Raw genomic sequence first — 18,638 nt, 5'->3', positions numbered from 1 at the left:
TTCATGTGTAGTATAGAACCTGATCCCTATATTTGGCGGTGGGGCCCAATGGGGGTTTTCCCTTTACCCCTGTGGGCCAGTCCGACACTGTTCAAATTCCCAGTGTGACTAGCCACCTGCACTGGGATTTTGAAGCATTGTACCGTATATAGTAAAAAAAATGCAAACATTGGAGATGGTACAGGCTATTTAGTTTGTTAAAATGTAAAACTATTCAAATCTGAAAATACATCTGTATGTGGATTATTCACAATGAGTACCAGACACCAAAAAGGTAATTCACATCTAATGGTACAGAATGAATGACTGTCTTTGAAATATAGGGCACACATGTCAGAAAACTGCGGCAAACATTGGTCGGTGTCCAATTAGGTGGAATTGTTTACAGAAGCTAATCTATATGCTGGGGGAGTGGGGGGGTATTCAATTAGCACTGATACCCAGCACTTATCATGGATTATGATACTCCCCACTGTTGGATTTCTTACAATTACCTTTTTTACATAGGTTTAAAAGTATATTTTCTAAAGGAGATTATGTACATGATGACCACAGTAAATTGTGCAGTTTTTGTAGAACTAGAGGGACATAACCTAACTTTGCATAGTATAGTACACACTTCTAGCATAAACCATTTTCTCTTACTGTAAGTGCTGATTTGGGGAATAACTGTACAGCCACTTCACTTAGCAGTGGAATTTGTATGAAAGAAAAATATCTCACACTGAGCGTTCCGCATTTTGTATGCTTTAATCAGTTGCATATAGTGTGAGACTAAAGATGCATCTCTAATTCATTCCTAGAAAAGCACTTGTATCCTTAAGAAACACATTTCAAAAATAAACTAGCTGTCAATCATGTGCACTTTTCTTTTTTTAATGTTATAATCGGCTCCGTTTTCCCTCAACACTTAAGTATACTGGAACATGCCAAAAAAGCATGATAAATAAAGCTAAAATTTAGGGCACTTGAAAGTAGAGAATTCAAACTAGGTCTTTACAGAACCCTGGAGAAATGAGAGAGAACCTGTAAAATTCCTCGCTGTAAGGCCTTTCAGCTGCTTGCGTCTAGTAATAGGACAGTCATAAATGTTCCATTTCTAATCAAATTGAGAGACAACAAGTCTTTCTTTTCTAGATCCTGTGTTTTCTGAGCATAACAGGAAATGTATTATTTTAATCTGATAAATAATAAGGCACATGGATAATTTAAATGATGTAATCTGGCAGATCTGAGTCTTTATGCATTTAATTTACTTCTATACTGTGCGTTGCTGAACATTTTCGTTTGCACATAGGCTTCTGTTTTAGGTTAATTTCCTAGAGGAACAGAACATCCAAATCCTTTTTTCTCATAACATTAAAGGTTTTATCCTCCAGCAGAAGATATCACTGGATTGTATTGCCATGGTTCCTTTGCACATTGAACCTCTGCCAGGTCTGCTTCATTGCAATCATGGATAGCAAATGAAGATTAAAATATCTAATGCGTGGTCAAGTTAAATTTCCTGTGCTCATTTTTTTTGTTTCCTGTTTTAAGGCCTCCGAGACTCATGGGAGAAGGATTTGTGGTCATGCAGTCTAATGATGTTGACATCTACTACTACATGGATGAGCCAGGTAATCTGCAGCAAGATGATAAAAATAGCTGGCTGATGCAAGTAATTGGATCCATGGTTAATTCATTACTTTCATGGTTTGATGTCAGTATGTGTTCCTCGGTCTCTCTTGTCCAGTGTGTTCCACTGATGTATTTGATCAACATCAACATGACAGTTGTGACCTGTTGCACTTTTTTCGGTTTGTTCATCTTAGCCTACGGAGAATGTGAAAACGTACCTGACCTGTGTTTCAGTTGGTCCTGTATTTTGCAAAAAAGACTACAAATTGTTGTTTTACTGTGCCTTATAAATGTATCCCCACACACACACACACACGCAAACACACCATTACTTGATTTATGAATGTTGGTTTGTTTGTTACTGAAATCTTCTTAAAGTCCTCTCCTGAATTTCCAGTTTTCAGTAAACCTTTGATCTGATTTCATTAGAATATTGACTTTAGCCTTTGTAATGAAGCTCATGTTGCAAAAGCCGAATTCAGACCCTTCTTCCCCCTCATTACAAAACAAAAAGCCAACTTCCTAGTTAAAAATAAGAACTTAGATCTGTAGGGGGTGCCCAACTTAAATTACTTCCCATTCTGTGGCCTCTTGTCTCTGTGGCGGCCAGATTACAGCTTCCTGCAGTCTGGTAAGTGGATAGTTTCAGCGCTACACCAGTCCGTGTTGGGAGACGTCCCACCAGTACCATGCACAAATGATCATACGAGCAACAGGGTCATTACAGATGCTTGTCATACCCTGGCAGTAAGTGTGCATGCTGCATTGTTGTGTCTGGCAGTCAAGAGACAGCTCAAGAATGCTGCAGACCTGCTCTAATTGTATTACAACATAGAATTGTCTGAGATTGCAGGTGGTCCCAAATCTATAAAATGATACAGGTCAGGGTGGCATGGTAGCAACATCTTCCTGTTCACATGCAGAATATAATACAAAGGGCTCATAGTTCTACACATACGATCTCAAAGTACTGAACATCTGGCAACTTCTCTGTTTGTTTTTGAAGGGCTTGTCCCAGAAGATACAGGGGAAAATGTTGAAGGACAAAGCAACACAGAAGATGCAAAGCTGCAGGACTTGCCACCTTGTTGGGGATTAGACATTGTCTGTGGAAAAGGAACAGATTTTAACTATGGGCCATGGGCAGACAGGCAGAGGTACAGTACATGTAATATCTCTCCTATAAACATCAAAAGCATTGCTTTGCATGTCAGTGTTTTAGCAGATTCGTTATGAAATGCCGGCGGTTGGAATCCCAGCATTTTTTTGTGTAAGCTCATAATGCTGCAGAGGGCAGGTGTCTGTGTGAAAAAATAAGGATTTGTCCCATATCTTATACTTTTGTTTGCTGTGGTTTCATTGTACGAACATTTAAAGGATAACTCAATCTAAAGGATCAATTTGAACTAGTAATTCTGCTAGCCTTTTCCAAGCTGCTCTCCGTTCAGCTCACAGATAAATTCCTCTCTCCTGTCTGGCTGAGTGTTCAGTCAGTTCACTGTTTGCTTGTGTTGTTGGTGACCCATTCCCCTGCATTGATACATTGTAATTTAAATACAGAAGCTATTCTTTATCAGCCACCTATCTTCTAAGACCCCCATCCATTATTGCGAGGTATCACATACGGTACCTCGCATACAATACCCCACCAACTCACCGGGTACCTCCTGGGCGGTTGGATTGTTAACAGTCAGTACATATGATGTATTGTTGGTGATCCCAGTCATGGCTGCAGGATCTGATAGATCCTTATAGCAGCCACTGAGCTTTATGATTGTGATGTGCATGGGAACGCACCGCGTAATGCAACCACAGGACATGCATTGTGACTTTTCATGTGATCCATCACAACAGTTTGGCGGAATCGCATAAAAAGTGCCCATATCGCACTAGTTGATGGGGGCCTTAACTTCATCCTTTACCTGTCCCCAAGTCCTTCTACTTGCTTGCTGGTAGTGTACAAACTCATGGGCCCATACATGGTGTAATTATTGTATGCGTTTTGGACTAGATCGCATCTCATACGCTTTGCGATGCAATGCAATCTAGTACAAAAAGTAAGTACAGCACATACTTTTTGTGCTGTGTTGTGATGTGCGTGGGACCATAAATATGATCACATCCATTGTTCCTGTACAATTAAATAATACTTTTCCTTTGTTCTGGCAGGGAGTGCTTGTGGAAATTTTTCTTCCCACCAGATTATCAGGTTCTGAAGGTTTCAGATATCCCGCAGCCTGGGAAACCTCGGCAGATCCAGGCATTTGAATTAAGAATGAACATCATTGCAAATGCCACAATTGATCTGCTTTTTACCAAAAACAAAGTGAGTGCTAATATTAACCACCCTGATATAGGTTGCTGTACTATAAAAAGTGAGTTTTGCTGTAAGTGTTTGTGCAGGATGCAGTTTTGAAAGACCTGATAAATTATTAGGTTACCATTGCTAGAAATATGAGGCCTTTAATATGTATGACTGATGTTGGACTCTACTGCAAGTCTCAGAGAGCTTTATGTTGGTGAAGTCACCTGTCATATAATAATTAGATAACGCGCAGGCTTTGCTGTACTTCCCATCCCCTTGGGTACATTGTGCTGTGAGATCACTGAACCAGACGCAAGTCTCAGCATGTCTGCTAGAGCTGTATGGAAATATTATTCTGTGTGTGTGCGCGCAAGATTCTAAAAGGCTTTTTATCCACATTTCTTAAAAAAAATAAAATGTAAGAAGTGAGGATAAAATCTGCTACTATGGAAAAATAACTATTAACATGTCTTTGCTGAGTACACACTGTACAGGCAGCCATTTTCTAGGCTGAGGCAATTTGTGATTTATATGGCATTGAGGATGCTGATTGTTAATGGATTGGTAAAGTGAATATGTTTGATCACTTAATGACCTCAGACAACTGGTTCCTCTGTAGTGCTTAATGAGCAACTGTTTTAATCTTATCCTATCGGTGTTTGCAATCACTTGTAAATCTGTCCCATAGACACAACTGACTTTGAAAGGAATACCTTGTTAAATTAGAGGGGAGTAAGTTTTGGGGGGCTGATGTAGTATAATGTGTAATGATATGGACAAAGGAAAGGTACACATAGTGGGGTATTCAATTCCCTGACGCCGATGGGAGAAATAGCGGGGACTGCCTACTCAATGTTGTCTTTCCCAACAGCATTAAACAGGCATCCCGGCAAAACAAGCCCGACTTTATGCACAGAGCGGGTCGTGTATTGTGGCGCTCACGGCTGGATCCTGACGATCCACGGCCGTTTCTCGCAGCCACACCCCCTTTTCGACAAGATACAGTCGACGGGACCGTGAATGGGACCGGGGCACGACTGTTGGGCCGGCCCGACAGTTGTGACCCAGGTTTGAATACCCCTAATAGGGGTGCAGTGTCCCAAGAAAAAGGTTTATGACACAGCAAGGGTCAATAGCAATATTTATTAATACATCAAGAGCATCCCGTCCCGAGGAAGGAGTTACTCTCCGAAACACGTTAATTTGGGGGAATTTGATTGCAGTTTGCACCTGGACAGAACTAGTACTTTTCAAGCCCAGAATTTGCTGAAATATAAGCTCTGTACAACCCGGGACCCATATTGCACTCGCAAGCAAAGCCCACCTCAGCACCGTTTCAGGGTCACACACACCTTTTTGTTTCTAAACCGGGATTTGGCTGAAATTCTGTGATTTGGATGCTACTCTCAGTATCTGTGTTTGTTTTTGATGTATTAATAAATATTGTTATTTGACTTTCGTTGTCAAACAGGGTCATAAACATCTTTCTTGGGACACCAAGCTCCTATGTGACCTTTTCTTTGTCCATTGTATACACTTTGTTTTATTCTTTTTGGTGCACCCTGATTTATTGCACAGTCTACACACCACTCACTTTCACCTTGATAATGTGTAATATTGCCATTTGTGGAATTATGAAATTATATTTGCATGCGTTTTCCAGAAATCTTTATTTTGTACAATTTCTTATTGTATCAGCGGTACACATCAGAACAATGTCATGAAGGACAGAAAGAACCTTCATTCCATTATTCATTACACTACACAATAGTGCTAGCGATATTGCACCGGATTAAGACATGTTAGCAAGGCTGCAATTTTTTTGCAGATGGACAAAACCATGCTGCACTGCAGGTGGGGCAGATGTAACATGTGCAGAGAGTTAGATTTGGGTGGGGTATGTTAAAACTGAAATCAAAATTGCAGTGTAAGAATAAAGCAGACAATATTTACCCTGCAAACAAACAAAACAACTAAACCAAATCTAACTCTCTCTGCATATGGTCTATCTGCCCCACCTGCAGTGCAGCATGGTTGTGTACTTCTGCAAGAATTGCAGCCTTGCTAACAGGGCTGAATCTGGCCCATCATCCGGTTCATTGAGCGGCGTCACTGACCGGAAGATATTGCTGACTGCTGTCTAAGTTCATAGATTTGGGTGCACACACACACATTGAGCAGAGATCACTCCACTGTGCATCCAGCTTAGGAGGTTTATTGGTTGACGATAACTATGTATATGTTGTACTCTGAGTTATGAACTGTTTGGAATTGATTTGAAATGACTTTACTTATAAAGTTTACAGCGGGAATACTTTTTGATTATACCTTGGTACAGCTAATGTTTTTATTATACAGGAAACAAATGCTGTACATGTGAACGTGTGGGCAGGATCTTATTTGGAAGTAAACATCCCTCTGATTGTCACAGACACTGGTAAGATGTTTTCCTTTTAGAAGTTAGTTACTGGCCAGCTATTTAATGCATTGATAATTTGTATAAAATGTGCGTCAGTCACTGGTTTCCCCATGGCAGCTAGAGCGTTACTTTTCTTCCTTTATAATGGCCTACCTTGCGTTTGTTTGGAATTCTGCAATAGCTTCTCTGCAGAACTTTTTGATCTCCCAAAAATATATGAAATCTATGAAAAGATCATAACTGGCAAGTTTTTTTTTATTGAGTATTTCTAAATGATCATTTGTTGTAATGGTGTGTACACACAGGGGTGACTATGGCTGGTTTGCAAAAGCAAACTCCTTCTCATACCCTCCAACATGACCCATTGCATTCGGTACACAATGCTCTGTTCCTGGACATCCTTTGTAATGTATGATGGTCATCACCTGTGTTGAAACACCCTTCTCGTCAATTACCTAGTTCCACACAGGTGCTGGCAATCATACATTACCTGGAAAGTCCAGGAGCAGAGCATTGTGTACCAAATGCAATGGGTCATGTTGGAGGGTATGCCTTCTTTAATTGACAAAACCATGCTGCACTGCAGGTGGGGCTGATGTAACATGGGCAGAGAGAGTTACATTTGGGTGGGGTGTGTTCAAATTGAAATCTAAATTGCAGTGTATGAATAAAGCAGGCAGTATTTACCCTGTAACTCGCTCTGCACATGTTACATCTGCCCCACCTGCAGTGCACATGGTTTTGTCCATTAAAGAAGGAGTTTGCTTTTACAAACCAACCAGAATCAGGGTCGCAGTGCGATTTTTGGCTTCAATTTTTACTATGTAGTCAAAATAGGATAGTAAGTTAGGCAAAATCTCAGTGTTTAGGAGGCTTGTGATACAGATGCGCGGCTCTGTGGTGTCCATATCGCAAGGGAAAATAGACTCTGCAGACAAGTCTATTTTGACTTGTCTGTGGTATGCAATTGGCCTAGGGCCCAATAGCAAGATAGTTAAAATTGCCAATGCAGTTAGTCAAAATCACATAGTCAATGTAGGATAGTCAAAATCACCCATTAGTCTGAATCGCACCTTGTGTACACACCTTAAGAGTTTGGTATTTAAATTCAATATAAGGGGCTTGGATTATTTTCTGAAAAGACCTGGGCAATTATCACCCAGATTTCTTTAAGATGCATTTTATATAATAATGGTTTATTAAGCTGCAGTTCTTGCAGAGAACTTACTTAGAGATGTCAACAGTAAATCTTATGTCCACAAGCGTAATGATTTCCACTAACAAACATACAAATTAATTGCGTTTTGTATAATAATTTTAATGTCCTGGATTCAGGTGACCCTTTTTTGGGGATATTTATTTAGACAGGGGACTTATTAGCTGGATGTATTTCTCGGTAAAGAATTTGAATCCATTCAGTTACTGCTGTAATGGCCATTGGTGCTCTTGAAATCCAAGTTAAGTGCAACCTCCAGGCTTACTTCCATGGTAACTGCACCTTTGCATGCATTGGTCACATGGCATATAATGGATTATGGGGCTTATTGTAGCATTTTTAATGTTACAGACCAGGGGTGGAGAACCATTTTTGTGCCAAGGGCCGTTTGTATGGGGAAAAAATACTTGGCGGCCATATGTAAAAATGTCTCTTCTCTCGCGATAATTCCCCTATACTTGACGCCCGGCAAAAGCCGCAGGGCGGGTGGGCGGGCCACTCAAACAGGCTAGGGGGCCGCATACGGCCCCCGGGCCTGAGGTTCCCCACCCATGTTATAGACCCTGAAGTTTAAAAGCTCTGGTAAGTCCTGCAGCTAACTGTTTGTTTTTTTCTGTTTGTGACCATTTTAAAAAGAACATGTAGTACAGTAAGTACTGCTTTTGTGCTTTTGTTTTATCTATAGGCTATTCAACCACAATTAAAGGACAGCTGTTACATGTTGATACAACCACTAGTATGCAGTTCAGGACTCTTCTTGAAGCCGAAATGCTTGCAGTAAGTGTAAATTATCTAATCATTTGCTTTTGTTTACATAATTTTTTTGTTGCAGATGTGGCCAAAACATAGATAACGAGTTGAACGTGGTCACTCACCCAGCTGATTTTTACTGGCTATATTCACCAATTTAAAGCAGCTGAAACTGCAGCTGTGACAGTGCAGCCAATAGAATCAGGCTGGTTTTTATTGATTGAGGTGGTTACTTGTGACACCTCCATTCCGCTAGTGTGGGCCGCAGTATTACAGTTTGGTGAAGGAGAGAGAATGAAGGCAGAAGGTGCTGTGTAGCGCATGCTGGCATACTGAAACAAAGACTGGCAGGCACTGGGGTAACCACAGTTGGGTGCTTGGACAAATCATGTTTTGGAGTCACAGAGGCTACTGCTGTTGGACTGGCATGGCTGAGGGACTGGAAACTACTCTCTGTGACAGGTCAGTCTTTATGTGGAAGGCTGGAAAATTGAGTATCATTTTTAGATTTTATGAGGACAAAATATATATATATATATATATATATATCTATATATATATATATATATATATATATATATATATATATATATATATATATAATATATTTTCCTGTGGAGGCCAAAGTGTGACTTCAGCAGAACAGTCCCTATGCCCTGTGCAGTGAGACCAAACAATGCCCAGTTAGAGGACATAATCAAATATGCAAAAATAGCAAACCGTGACATAAGTATCGGTGGCAGAAAACCACAGATTTGGTTTAATCTAATCTCAGATGGTTTAAAAGAAGGAAAAGCACATGAGGGGAAAGGGCCCTTGTGAGAGTTTACATTCTAAAAGGGGAGGGGCGGGCAGACAGGTTTGTCACAGATAGGGTAGGCAGTGAGCGTGGAACAGTGTGTTGGGATGATTGGCTAGGTTTGGGTCTTGACCGCTCATTTGAAGTTTTGTGAGATGTGGAGTTCCTGAGTGAGAAAGGGAGAGAATTCCAGAGAAAGAGAGCAGCCCGTGAAAGATCTTGGAGGTAGGAGTGGGAGGAAGTAATCAGTTGGCAGGAGAGGTGGCATGCATTATTGGAGTGAAGAGGATGCGTGGGAGCGTAAAGGGAGATGTAAATGCGAGAGGAGTGGGTGAAGGACTTGGGAGTGTGAGAAGCTTGAATTGGACTCTGAAAGTGAAGGCAGGGAAGGGCTTGTAGCATAAGGGGGAGGATGTTGTTTTAACTATATTATTACTACGAATACATATTTTGCTATGAAACCCGAAATAAATAAATTCAACCACTAAAATAGTTTACCTGAAACTGTGCAAATAATGTTTCATATATAAAAATTCCTGTACAATAAATGATTTAAAGTTAAAGTAATATTAAAGCCCCTATTCAAACAAATGCTTAAACTCATTTTTAGAATATACAAGGATCTGTGCAATGATGATTTACCTGTTAGACTTAATCTTGTGCCATACTGTATGCCTGTTCTAACACTCATTCTGTTCATTCTTCCCGTAGTTTCACATTAATGCCAGCTACCCTAGGGTGTGGAATATGCCCCAGACATGGCAGTGTGAACTTGAAGTTTACAAGGCAACTTACCACTTTATATTTGCTCAGAAAAACTTTTTCACAGGTAAATATATAATGACTTTTAAAAAGTATACAGCAACGCCAGATTTGGTGATCTTGAATGTTATCTATTTATCTAGCTTGTTATGGACACATGAGCAATCAGCGGTTTACACTTATCTTTTTGTAGTAGTATAAGCAGCGCCGTGACATTTTAAATCAATGTTTGTGAAATTATTGGGACTAGCAATAACTGAACCTATGAATGCATGTCCATGTTAATGCTGACGGTCTGAGGACTGTACCACAACCAAAAAAACTTAAGAAACTAATGTCCATCTTTTCATGTCAACTCTTCCATGTCAACCTATACATTGTCTGTGAGCTATACTACACCCCGTTCACACTGCCTGCATGAAACTAAATTGTTAGGGGCAGTACGGACGGTGTAATGGTTAGCATTACTGCCTCACAGCACTGAGGTCATGGGTTCGATTCCCACCATGGCCCTAACTGTGCGGAGTTTGTATATTCTCCCCGTGCTTGTGTGGCTTTCCTCCGGGTACTCAGATTTCCTCCCACAATCCAAAAATATACTGGTAGGTTATTTGGCTCCTAACAAAATTAACCCTAGAATGTCTGTGTGTGCGTGTACATGTGGTAGGGAATATAGGGGCAGATGTATTAAGCCTTAACAAGAGATAAATGCAGGTGTGATAAGGAGAGATAAACGTCCAGCCAATCACCTGCTAACTGCCATGTTACAGGCTGTGTTTGAAAAAAGACAGTAAGGAGCTGATTGGCTGGACGTTTATCTCTCCTTATCACCCTTGCATTTATCTCTTGTTAAGGCTTAATACATCTGCCCCATAGATTGTAAGCTCCATGGGGCAGGGACTGATGTGAATTTTGAAATATTCTCTGTAAAGCGCTGCGGAATATGTGTGCGCTGTATAAGAAACTTAAAAATAATAATAATAAATAAATATTTAGCCGTATGTCGAGTTGTATGCATTATGTGACCACTCTACCCATATCTATACACAGCATTTGCACCAGCCCTACACCTTGTGCAAGCAATCCATCTGAAGCCACACATCTCTCAGCAGCTGCACAAATTAAAATTCTGTTTTCACATCGCCAAGACACAGTTATTCAGTTTATTCTGCATGCAGATTCCCTATTGCCTCCAAGTTGAGCCCATTCACTCACAAATGCAGAGGTGACTGAGCTGCATTAAATTCACAATCAAGCATAGAGCACATCTGCAGAGCACCTGCCATGATACCTTTGCAACCTACTGCAAAATGGTCCAGTGTACAATTTGTATCCGCACGTTTTAGTCTAATTACCTGGTACACGGTTTTAAGATGCCAGTGAGTGTATAAGAATTATTTTATCAAATGAAATATAATTGAACTTTGTAATGTGTTTCTCTTTAAAAACATTTGTTCCGTAGATTTTTTTAGTTTTCCTTTTGTGAGATTTGTGTTAAGTCGAATTTGCTTTTAACAAATACAAAGAAGTAAAAAGACTCTAGGGGGTAAATGTACTAAAGTGTGAGTTAACTCTCCCACTGGTTCTAAGTTCCCTACTGTGGATCCTTCAGAACTTTGACCAGATAATCTGCATGTCGAGCTAGATCTGTCGGATGACTCAAGTAGTGTTCTATGGACCCCTCCTGATTGCTTTTCTCTCCATAAATTGATTGGGATTTTAGAATTGAGAAATGTTGTCCATAGCAACCAATCAGATTCCAGCTATTATACACTAGAAGCTGATAAATAAATGATGAGTAGGATATGATTGGTTGCTATAGGCAACATCTCTCTAAAAACTAACACTAGTACATTTACCCCTTGGTTCCTGCTCCCTTTTTCTGAGTCTTGCTGTATTGTCTAACTCCTGGCACCGGTTTTGTTTTAGATCTGATTCAAGATTGGTCAAGCGACAGCGCACCAGATCTGTTTTCATTTGTCCCATATACTTGGAACTTAAAGATTATGTTCCATCAATTTGAAATGATCTGGGCAGCAAATCAACACAACTGGATAGATTGTTCAACTAAGCAGCAAGAAAATGGTGAGATTCTTTCTGTCCCACACAAACAGATACAGTGGGTGTTTCATGTATTTGGAGGGGGGGGCACTGAACTGCACACTCTAATACCACACACAGTGAGAGGTACTTCTATCCTAAGACTTCTTGTTCCACATAGAAAATGGAGATATTGCAGGTGCACACACTAAGCATTGCTGATCATAATAATTATAATAAACTGTTTAATTTAACATAGAGCACCAATGAGGCAGAGCGTCTGGGTTACCTTAGTATTATGATGAGCTGATGTAGCTGAGCTGCTTTGGGCCATCATATTATATTATAACACTATTATCTAGCTCTTTAATCAGTTATTGTATTGTTTTTCAACCAATGTAACTCCTTTTAACACCCCAATTATTTCCTTTAACCTATGTAACCCCCTCAAAAGCGTTGCATTAATAAAAATACTACTTTTCATTAGTACGGTGCCTTACAGAAGTTGGTCTGGGGGGTTCCCATGCCTTGGACTCAAGCCTTAGAATGGTAGGGACCCTCCTGGTGTTGAGGTCACCTGGAAGGGTTGGGTGGGCTGATATTGTGACTTTATTTCCCCCCCCCCTAAAATACTGTTTCCCAGTGCCATAATTACAGCCCAAGTTTTAAGGATATCCGTGCATTGGTTTAGATCAGGGCTGGGCAACACCGGCCCTCCAGATGTTGATGAACTACACATCCCAGCATGCCTTGCATCAGTTTCAGCATGGCCACATAGCAAAACTAATGCAAAGCATCCTGGGATCTGTAGTTCATTAGCATCTGGAGGGCCGGTGTTGCCCAGCCCTGGTTTAGATGGTTAAGACCTGCACTGTAATGGCGAAAACTATGCAATAAACAATATAATGACATTAGGTGATGAACAGAGTATCACCTTGGTAAAAGCATCGCTGTGGGTGGTGAAGGAAGATATAAAAATATTTTGTGGAAATTTTGTACGTGTTTTGTTTTGAAATATATCAGTAAAAATATATTTTGCTTGGGACTTTCCTTTCCTCAACATACAGATTACCATCAGGAATCCAGTGCACCAAGAAATGTTTTCTTTTCCCTTTTTTTTTCTAAACGATGTCTAATTTGAGACAGGGAGCAACACCCCTAATTTATAAAAGGGGAAAGCACAATGACATAGAGCAACAAGGAACACCAATATTCCAAGTGCTAGAAATACACACAAACATCCTTGAAAGATATTAGTGCGGTCCGAACAATCCCTCATCCTCCTTCCCCCTTCTTCTAAATGAACAGATTCCCATCACCATAAGAGGTGTTTTCCTTTGTATGATAAGCAGTTGTGAAGGGTGCAGAAATCCTCTGATACTTAACTTTTTCCTGTGCTAACAAAATAATGAACAGGTTACCATTATAGTGTATATATATACAATATAAATATTGTGTGCTGTGTTTTTATTTTACTTTTCTCAAGTTTTAAATATGTTCTAAATATGTTTTGTATGGATTTTTCTTACATTCTTGAATCTTTTGTTCTTCTAGTGTATCTGGCTGCCTGTGGAGAAACATTAAACATTGAATTTGCACTGCCATTTACCGATTTTATACCAACTACATGCAATACCAGGTTTTCCCTCAGAGTAAGTTTAATTTTTTTTTTTTTTTTATTTCCATGCACCTAGGGGAGTGAATTAACCTTCTGGGGGTCGCCCCTATTATATGTGACAGGTGTGAGGTGCCGTTACTTCAGCATTTAAATGAACGCCAAGGGAACCTCGTCTCACTATTCGTCGGCTAGTTTCAGCCCGAAAACAGCACTTGTGTCAATTCCAGCCACCCGTAAAGTGCCCTTGCGATTTGTACATGCAAATTCATTAGGATAGACCCCTCTGTTTGGCTGTCTTCATAGGCTTGGGCACATCTTATGCAGTGGGAGCTGCAGCAGAATAAATTGTTCTCAGCCATAGTGATCACCATCAGACAATCATACATGTAAATCATTATTTCTCTTGATTATTATTGGGTTGGCATCATTCAACACTGTAATTAAGTGTCCATACAAATATATGGCAAACAACACATTTTGGTTCAAGTCTGCTAAGAACCGTTGATAATTATAAAGCTTTCCATGCAGGCCATAAGGTGAAATAATTATGATTTTAATATATTGTATAAGTCCATGTGGTGATTTGACAGATATGTTCGAATTGTACGCATTCATATCTTACAGTTCTGCTAAATTATCTTTTGTGGTGTAAGTTTGTTGTTTGAGTTCATTCTTTTGTTTTATGTAAGAAGTGATTTTGCGTTGTATTTATGTATTGTTACTGTGCTCATTAGTGCCATATTTACAGTTGGCCATTGTGCAAACAGTGCTGCACTTTGTGGTTTCTGAGTTCAGCAAGAACTGTTAAAATATAATGAAATTATATTAATTTGTATGTTTGTAGTGTTATGGTTTTTTTTATGTAACTTATGCGCAGAATTCTACATTTTTCTTTATTAGTGTTAATGAAATGTATACATTGGGCGGTATTCAATGAGCCTGATTCGCCAGGTTTTTATGTCGAATTTGTGCTGTTTGGCGAATTTCTGTCAAAAACGGTGAATCACCCTATTCAATGACCACATGCGGAATACATTTGAAGGTTTTTTTCGCCATAATTCACCGAGTAACAATCGCTATCTTTTTATGGTGAAGTGGAATGTGAACTTTTAAAATAAAGTGTTTTGTTTTTTACATTTGGTGTCAAAAAATCAGGAATTTTATTCTGAGGAGGGGCATGCTATTTTTATTCATGTGCTGTAAGCACATGAATATATATTTAATTTTAAAAATATATATTTTTTTTTTACACAGCATCCAGCAGGTGGCGCCAGAGCGGAGCCGCTCATTACATATTCATATATTCACTGCACGATCATTACGATCCTGTGTAGTGAATATACGCTCGCCTGCTGGCACCCCCGGGGGGGCAGCCTGTGCTGCCTGGCACCCGGGGAGCACACCTAACCCCCCACAAAGGTCTGGGCTAGGCAGAGAGACTACCATCTCTCTGCCTGGCACCGTCCTGAGGCTCCCTGCGGCAATCGCCGCAGGAGCTCATATTCGCCAGTCAGGGGCTCGCTGCCCCTGACTCGTTGAATACCGGAGCCCGCCGGCTCCGGAACGTGGAGAATGTGCAGCGAATCCAAAAAAGGATTCGCTGTACCTCGCAGGTATTCACATTGAATACCGCCCATAGTGTACAGTTGTACAAACAGAAAAGACAGTGATTTTGTCCTTTTATACAGTATACCTTTATTTGTTTTACAACAGCGTACTCTGTAACACATTGGGCCAGATTCTCTAAGCTTTAAAAGTGATACAATTGAGAGTGATAAACAGCCAGCCAATCAGCTCCTGTCTGACATTTTTCAAACACAGTCTGTGACATGGCAGGTAGGAGCTGATTGGCTGGTTGTTTATCACTCTCCATTTTATCACTTTTGAAGCTTAGAGAATCTGGCCCATTGACATTACAGCAATTCCTATAAAACAAGGTTAGGTAATCACTAACAAGCAAGCATTTTCCTTTTACCTATTTGAATGTATATTGATGTAAAAGATGTACATGAACAGTAATATATTTAGATTGGTATTTAGGTTGGTTTAGCTCCTTATATTTACTCAGGCTGTTTATATTTTAGGGAGGAGATGTGGACCTCCATTTGTTCTTACCTGACTGCCATCCCAGTAAATACTCCCTGCTTACATTGGTGAAAGACTGTCACTTAAACAAAACTGGTCCCGACTCCTGCAGCTCAGCAGAAAACCACAGCGGCCAGAAGCACTGCAAACCGAAGTGGAGAAATGTAACACAAACAGGGTAACTGTCCATATACTGTAGCACGGAGCTCACACTTGCTTTTGTTATGCTTCCTTATTTTTTGAGCGATGTGCTGGTTACATACATCTGTTCTGTCCTTCTCTTACTTTATGTCTAACATCTTCACTGGTTGTTTTATATGCTGAGAAAGCAGCCACTTTGCTCCTATTACACAACTATAAAAGTACAGTAATTACTATAGTTAATACTTATATTTTCCTGAACCATAAGGTCCGGGTGGATAGAGTGCTGGACTGTCCCATCTGTAATCTTGATCATCGATTATACCTGGCATCCAATTTATCCCCAAAAGACAGATGAGCAACTGAAACAGTCATGTAAGCGGTTTTATTTTTGTATATACAGGTTGAGTATCCCGTATCCGAGTATCCGTTATCCGAATTATTCCGAAAACCATACATTCCAGAAAGTGAAAAAAAAAAACTGGGGACATTTGTAACAGCACTACTGGTGACATGACATGTAACTGGCACTATATATGTGCAAGAAAATGATTGCTTGGCATTCAAATTCAATATCTGAGATAGTACACAAATTTTGTTTCTTGTTTTGAAACCTTGTTTTTTGAACAAATAAAATATATTTGTGTATTTTATGTGGTAATAAAATATATTTGTGTGTATTTTATGTCTTTATACAGCATACAGGCAAGATACTTCAAAATACATCATTGAAATATTAAAATATTCCGAAATACGGAATAATCCGTTATCCAAAATTCTCCTGGTCCCGAGCATTTTGGATACGGGATACTCAACCTGTATTATTATTATTATTGCGCTCATGACAATTGTATAGATTTCTGTGCTGTCTGAAAGCAAGCTTTGTGACTTTTTTTTCTAAAAATTTCTGTCTTTATTAAAATCCATGCAAATGTAACTCTTTCATTGCCAGTGTCAGAAATGGAGGAATCTATGCTCTCAATGCTGCGGCCTTGTCAGAGAACATCAGAGAGAGTTACCTCTCCCACTGCTTCTAGCCGGCCTACTGTGGATCCCTCAGAACTGCCTCCAGATAAGCTGCATGTTGAGCTGGAGCTGTCACCAGACTCTCAAGTAGTGTTCTATGGACCCGTTCTGATGGCTTTCCTCTCCATAAAGGTATCAAGTTTTTTATGTTAATAATCTTATCTAATTTGCAACACGTGAGACTTTTAATTGAACCTTTTGGTTCTGTCTTATTTGACAATCACCTGCATACAGTTTCCTCTATGAGGAAACAATAAATATATCGTATAGCAACACGTTTGAGCAGTGATGTGCACAGCATTTCCTTCATAAAACAGATCATCCAAGATAAAGTATGTTCTCTAAATATGGAAGGTACTTAATACGGTATAAAATAAATGCTTGGAGCATCTCATTCCTCTAGCTTATCTCATAATAACATAATTGGCTATAAGCTTACATTTGTCTTTACTGAAAGCGGCATCTTCCGTGTGCTATGTTATGGTCCGTGCCAACTGTAGATCCATCATGTCATAATGCATTCTGTACATGTCTGTCTACTCTGGTGCCAGGTAATGGATACTTTCTTGTGGCTTTCTTATCTCAAAGCTGTGCGTACTGCAGTGCATATTTTACTGATGGCATATTACACCAAGTTCTGTACTCTTATTTTACCATCTAATTATTTATAGAATTCTAGAAATGTATTACTTGAAGAACATTTCTGTTCAAGTTGCCACTGAACTATTTTTGGCGGCGGGGTGGGAGGTTCACTGTTTTGTGGTATAAGGACTCTATGGCGGTTTCTTTTTAACCATGTAATATTAATTAAAAGCATTATTTGTGTTGTCTGCCAATCTTTTTTGTTGCACTCAACAGGGAACAATTGCTGCTTTTTTAATATTTCTGAATACATTTTTAAGACTGGAATTGAAGTCAGCGGGTTTGCAGCGATAAGCTTTATTAGAGCCGGGTTCGCTGCTTTTGCAGTATCGAGCTGTAAGACCGTTCTGTCTAAATGACTTTATTTTCCCATTGACTTCTGTTCTATTTCAAAACTACAGCTGTTTACAATATTTTGAAAAGCTGGTTCACACTAAAATAGCTCCCTACCACAGGGCAATATCTGATTGATCTCCTGAAGACCTGTGGCGCTATTGTAGAATAAGTTTCTAATTAATTATTTTTGAAGGTCAGGCCAGCATTGGCATATGTGACATCATTGGCTTAGTCATGTAAAGAAAGGGAATCAAGATCAAGCATTTCCCTTGCAGTCTTGAAGTACTGCAGCACCACAGTGAAGGTTTGTTACGGACTTCAGTAGAAGTGCCCGATGGGATTTGTTATACAGAGAGTAAAGGTTGGCCATGCTCTGTTCTTAGTCATAATCCTTTATGCCTCCATTCCCATACTGTGTGTCTACTTTGAGTGCAGTTTTGTGCAGAATGAAAATGCATTTGTGCTGTTGGGACCTGGTGAATGGATAATCCTTGTTTCTGACTTAAGTCACATGTTAATGTTCTATAGTACACGGAGTGTAGCCCCGGCATCCTTTAAGTCTTTAGTCTATCGAAGCTGAAGAGACTTCAGACAGGACATGTATCACAAGCTATCCTGAAGCAGTTCCGTAATGATTTGTTTCTACAAAGTACCACCGTAGGACATGAGTTTATATCCATGTATTCCCTTGTTTATTGATTTATTGTGTAATAGATGATGACACCTCTCTCCGCTACACTTCACAAAAGACACAATGACAAGCACTGATTAACCATTGCAATGCACATTACATTATACCGTACTATAAACTATAGCTACTGAGAATTTCTCATAGCCTTAAATGTTACTTGACTGCATCCCCTGTATAAGATAGGCTAG

The 18,638-nt window shown here is 39.7% G+C and overlaps 1 protein-coding gene across 17 annotated transcripts in view; it reads left to right on the top strand.

Moving 5' to 3' along the window:
• BLTP1 (bridge-like lipid transfer protein family member 1) overlaps positions 1–18,638 on the top strand; it is a 250,134-nt gene that overhangs the window by 61,348 nt on the left and 170,148 nt on the right. For all 17 annotated transcript variants that reach the window (XM_083174415.1, XM_083174421.1, XM_083174431.1 and 14 more), the window contains exons 9-19: positions 1,540–1,619; positions 2,627–2,777; positions 3,790–3,946; positions 6,284–6,362; positions 8,246–8,337; positions 9,821–9,938; positions 11,801–11,956; positions 13,466–13,563; positions 15,614–15,792; positions 16,024–16,130; positions 16,708–16,913. In XM_083174415.1, the coding sequence (XP_083030541.1) occupies positions 1,540–1,619; positions 2,627–2,777; positions 3,790–3,946; positions 6,284–6,362; positions 8,246–8,337; positions 9,821–9,938; positions 11,801–11,956; positions 13,466–13,563; positions 15,614–15,792; positions 16,024–16,130; positions 16,708–16,913 (1,423 nt within the window). The remainder of the gene's footprint in view (positions 1–1,539; positions 1,620–2,626; positions 2,778–3,789; positions 3,947–6,283; positions 6,363–8,245; positions 8,338–9,820; positions 9,939–11,800; positions 11,957–13,465; positions 13,564–15,613; positions 15,793–16,023; positions 16,131–16,707; positions 16,914–18,638) is intronic.

Source organism: Crinia signifera, chromosome 1 (assembly GCF_055691185.1).
Source record: "Crinia signifera chromosome 1, ASM5569118v1, whole genome shotgun sequence".
Classification (NCBI taxonomy): domain Eukaryota; kingdom Metazoa; phylum Chordata; class Amphibia; order Anura; family Myobatrachidae; genus Crinia; species Crinia signifera.
This window is presented reverse-complemented; position numbering and strand designations above follow the sequence as displayed.